The sequence below is a fragment of the Formica exsecta genome, unplaced genomic scaffold (assembly GCF_003651465.1).
Source record: "Formica exsecta isolate Colony F162 unplaced genomic scaffold, ASM365146v1 scaffold37, whole genome shotgun sequence".
Taxonomy (NCBI): domain Eukaryota; kingdom Metazoa; phylum Arthropoda; class Insecta; order Hymenoptera; family Formicidae; genus Formica; species Formica exsecta.
Genome location: NW_021850941.1, coordinates 469,010 through 474,464, shown reverse-complemented (window position 1 = coordinate 474,464; position 5,455 = coordinate 469,010). Strand labels below are relative to the sequence as shown.

General features: G+C 36.6%; 1 protein-coding gene across 2 annotated transcripts in view; it reads left to right on the top strand.

Annotated features, from left to right (window-relative positions):
* The first annotated feature begins 2,622 nt into the window (after positions 1–2,622).
* LOC115239246 (synaptotagmin-10-like) overlaps positions 2,623–5,455 on the top strand; it is a 30,535-nt gene continuing 27,702 nt past the window's right edge. For both annotated transcript variants that reach the window (XM_029813670.1, XM_029813671.1), the window contains exon 1: positions 2,623–2,893. In XM_029813670.1, the coding sequence (XP_029669530.1) occupies positions 2,797–2,893 (97 nt within the window). In that variant the 5' untranslated portion in view covers positions 2,623–2,796. The remainder of the gene's footprint in view (positions 2,894–5,455) is intronic.

The window sequence follows — 5,455 nt, the reverse complement described above, 5'->3', positions numbered from 1 at the left end:
TTTATATTAATTATATATTAATATAATTTGAAATATTGAAAATTAATTGTTTTAATTTAAACCCGCGAAACTATACGTAAGAATATACACTACCATTTGCTACACATTTATTAATCAATTGGAATTTGTCAATCTTATTTTCTTTGTTCTTGCTACCACAAATATATGTTACATTTATAATAAATATTATCTTATTTACATCGTACATTAATAATTAATATTATACAATTTTTAAATATATAAATATATAAAGTGAGTGTACAAAAATTTAATATGTAAAAGGCAATGATGCGTTATTATTTCCAAGATTCCGATCTTTCTTTATGTTTTATCGCAAGTCGACACTATATTCATTCAGATATAACATCAACAGCTTAACAAGACTCTTATGCAAGTCTCTCGCAACGTGAGATATCTGCGTGAATCCGATTCCCGGCCTGTCTGCGACACTTAGAAGGGTGGTTTGGAGGGGCAAAAAGCCTTTAGTCGAGATCTCACAGGCGGTGCACTCAATAAAGCAGAAGGGAGCCCGATGACGCAGGTGTCGCACACTTGCGAATAAAGCGAGTCGTACAAGGAGACGCTGAGGATTAAGGTAGATGCTGGGATTATTCGAGACATCGTGGCGTAGTTAAACGGGCGAGTCCGGATTCCGAGATTTCTAGCGCGAGTGCATGATAAAGGGTGTGATTTAACGATCGCCCCTTGCGTTCAACGAGGCACCCCGCGCTGGTCGTGGGAGATTTCAAGGGCAAACACGTGTTGCGAACGTTTCGACGGAAAGCTCCAATTTTCGGCACGCATATGTACATATATACGCGGATATATAGAGATATTTATTCTTTCTTGCTCTTTTCTATCTTTCTTTTATGCATATTTTTTACCTAGTTTGTGATAATTATTCATGTTTAAAAAATATAACAACATTTATCTATCTGTCGATCAAAACGCCAATAAAGTATTAAAACGCTATAAATGATGAAAACTTTATCGGAAAATAGAATACTTTGCAGAGCAAAAAAGATAAATATACAGGATGGTTCATTTAAAGTGTTACAGGTGAATAGCTTTAAAATTATTAATAACATAAAAATATGTTTTAAATAAAAGTTGCTTGGATGGATGGAGGACATATGACGACGTAATCAGAGTTATGTAATTTAACATTATTTTCAAGATCATTTTATAGTTAACCCAATTTCTTTAAATTAAATGTATACTTTTGTTGTCAGCATTATCAAGAACTTTTCAAGATAAATTCAACAATTCTAAATAAGATATCATTTAATTAATATCGTAAAGTTAGAGAGAGCGCGAATACGCAATGGCAGCGCAAACCCTGTTAAATTAGCGCGAGTTTGCATTATATTACCCGTGCGTTAATTTGTAAATACTAATATTTACTCCCTTTCTTCATGTATTTACAAGCTTTTTGTCGTAGTACATTCTGCTATTTGTTGAAAATAAATGTTGTCAAGAGTAAGATTCAACCTTCGTAAGACTTGTAAAATATTCGGATGTAAACGGTCACCAATTTGAATATTTATAATAAAGAGTGATCAAGAGATTCTGTTGTTTTTCTTTGTGTTGTTTCTAAAATGCCAATTTGAGTTAAAATTCTAAAATACCATTCCATTTAAAAAAATTAGGTTGATTTGAAAATGACTTTGAAAATAATGTATCTTTTTCGAAAAAGCAGTGCTCTCATTGGATATCGCCTATCGCTATCGCCTAGCATTGTGCGATAGGCTTTAGACATACATAATAAAATTATTTAAATATATTCAGAGTCCTTGCTTCATTTGAACATTGCAATATTGCTATGCGAAAAAAAGATGGAACTCAGAACAAAGAAAGAAGAAATTATAAAAGAACAAAGTTAATAATAAAATATTGCAATTTGCGAAGCTTTTATACTTTTTAAATTTTTTCATTTGCATAAAAATTACACTTAAAATATATAACATCATGCTCTACAACAAATGAAGAATCAACGCAGGCCAGTCGCAATAGCAGGATACGATTTAATTCGAATTAACAAGCTGAAATAAAACGTAGATCGTAAAGCTTCAAGGAAGCCGAAAGGAAGAGGAGATCGGAGGGAAGAAACAAGAGAGAGAAAGAGCGCTCCGGGAAGAACGCGCGATGAAAACGGAACGCGCGCAAGAGGGAAATATTATCCGACACGAGTAACCAACGGAGACCTTCACCGAGACCGAGATAGGTCGACATTGCCCCTGTGCACCGTGTGCTCGTCGCACCCCTACAACAGTAGCGGCAGGCAGGAGAACCAGCCGTCACAAGCAACAGCGGCAGCAGCGGCAGCGAAAACAGCAACGATAGCAACCCCTGCCGTCCCACCGCAGTATAAAGAGGACACCGTCACCACCACTACCCCTGTCATCATCATCACCACTACTGCTACGCCACAATCCCTCCTGCCTACTGCGCTCACCCTGGCCTAGAGGAATAGCCTTGCTTCTGTATGTGACGATGGGGGTGAGGTGCCGACCGTGGCAACGGGGGATGCACGAGGGTCAAGAAGGGCTAGGGGACGAGGGGATGGACGAGATACGGCGAGGGGGATGAACGCAGGCGCGAACGCAGACGCAATAAGCGGACGAAACGGCGCCGAGCATTCCGGCAACGCCAGACAACGCGGCACAATCGAGACGTGATAATCGTCGTAGGATCGGAGAGAAACTGAGAGAGAAAAAAAAAGATAGAATCTTAAACTACCGTCGTGTCTATATCCGTTTGACACAGTCAGTCCGCAGCATCCGGCGTGCACCGAGGATGGGAATCGCAAAGACGGCGCCGGCATCGGAGAGCATCCTCGAGGAGACAGTTCTGCCGAGCGAGGAGGCGAATTATTCGCTGCAGGGTCATGCCGGTAAGTGAGTTGATTTTTTTTTAGTTTTACGCGCGAAAAACGAGCAATGGTATCAGATGCCGAGGTGATCAAGGTCACCTGTTATTTATTCGCTCAGCTCGTTCGCCCAGCTTAAGAGCGACGCAGGAATTCAGACTGCTCGCGATGCCGCCGCTTTAAAGGCGATGTGGCGAGCCGCCCACTCAAGAGCAACTGCTAACAGGTGTTTGGAGATACAGATATACCGCCCGTGGTGCTTCCGTGCACCAGTATCATCGGGAAATTCGATCTTCGACGCTATTGTAACATCAGATTATACTTGAGATCACTTGAATTCGCAATTTACAGTTTACATGACATTAAGGAATGCTAATTATGTAGATCATTTTTGTGATCGCGGGTTGCTCAGAGAGGATCAGTTATATCAATCGATTGGCGTTAATTAAGAGGAACAGTTTCAAATTTTGATCCAAGCTATAACGTGATAAATTATTAAGATACATTTGTCTTTATTTAATATCGAAGATAGATAAAATATTGTCCAAACGTTAAAATAATTTTGTTTTTATTAGAGAAGAACTAAATATATATATTTTAAATAGAGAAACCATAAAGATCTTTTTTGAAATTTGATGTTTAGTTGTATATAGTGGCTAATCACTAATTGTGCACCGGGTTCTAATAAATTGCAAAGCATATGAATACACATTCAGTTTTCAAAAATTATAGCATATTTTAAAGTTAAAGCTATATGTCATTGTCATCAACATTATGTTTCTAATGTTACGTGTGATGGTGCATGTATGCTGCTTTTAGTATATATGTATGCAAAAGCAACACTTTTTTAACACTATTTATATTTATAAGAATCGATAAGTGCCGGGATAAAGTTTTACAAAGAATATGGCGACTTCGCTTTCATGCCCACGCTTTGTGACATAGTCGGTGAAAATTGGCAGGTAAAATTGGAAACATTGTCTGTCAATCATTCTGATAACAAACGTCTCTGATCCAGATCTACTTTCAATACGGATATTGCATTGTATTGATCAAAACCAGGTTACTGTAGACTGACCCAATTTCTACTGGTAGGCATAAGTCTCGAATCGATTACAGGCCGCGAATTAAAGCCATGTAAAACATTTGCAAGCTAATCAGCCGCATACATTTCCTTAATTTTCGAGTTTACTCTCACATCTGGCACATTTGCGTGCATAATTTGTTTCTATCTTATGATTTTTTGCCTATTTTGCACCCGAATTATTTATAAGTTTGATTCTGGCAAGAGAGAAGCATTTCCACACGTGTTGCGGAATTACAATAATTATAATAAAGCAAGGTAACTGTGTATTGGATTATATTATTACCTTGCATATAAAAATAATCCTATATTAATTTCAAGGTAAATTATATGGTAAATCACGTTACTGCAGAAACATTTAATTTACATATTGCTTATACACAGATAATACGTGAAAGATACTACTCCGAAAATGTGTATATGTAGAATGAGAGATATGGAACAATATGAAATCATTGCCCTTGGCCTTATAAGTCCTCGACGGTTCGATTAAAAACTCGCAATTTTTCTTGGAAGATACTAAACTTAAACATGCGCTTTCATGGCTAGTCGTAAGTGAAATTGATAGCAAGATACCGAAAGATTGAATAATTTCGTATGATGCATGATCCGTTGTTATTATTACGATATTGGTATATTATCTGCGTAATTAAGCTGCAACGCGTGGAAAGGACGCGCGTATAATTTGATCTATAATGACATCAATTAATTAATTGATGTAACTCTCTAAACGAGAGCAAATTGCACACCATTTGTGCAATTACGGCGATTGTGTATATTTTTATAATAACGAATTATTATTCCGCTTTTATCGAGATAACAACACGTTATCATTATGACATACATTACCAGAATTTATGTGATTAAAGACCGCAATGTGCTGGTTAGTCGTGTTAAATCAAGTCTTCATCATCTGTTTATAGTGCAGCTATGATCTGGAAAGGCACATATTAATAGTAAAGGATGAAGCTAGGTGAATCAATATTTATATATCAACGGGTCTTAAGGGTAACAAACTGAAAACTAGATATGAATTAATGCCACTCAGAAAATTAAATATGACTCAAAGCCACTCAGAAAATGACTTCTGTCAGTCACGAGGCATCATATGATTGTTTACTGTAGTTTTTAAATAAAATGCAAAATTTTTCCTCTCTCTTATCGTAATATTATATTAACACCATTATTCAAATTTTATAAAAATTTGACAATTAAATAAATGAATTTTTTTATCAGAATATATTCAGCTTTAAAGGATCGCAGCCTTCTAATTTCTGTAATAAAAACAGTTATATATTGCGTCGTCTGATTTCCATAAAATGATCAATTTAACATTCTGCGTTGCGTTTTTCATATTTATAGTAACTTTTAGAATAGTTAAAGCTGTGCTTTCCACACAGACACACACAGATATACACACATACATATATATATATATATATATATTGTTGCGGTTGCGTCCGCGCGTCGACTTCGATAATACTCGAACACGCGCGACACAA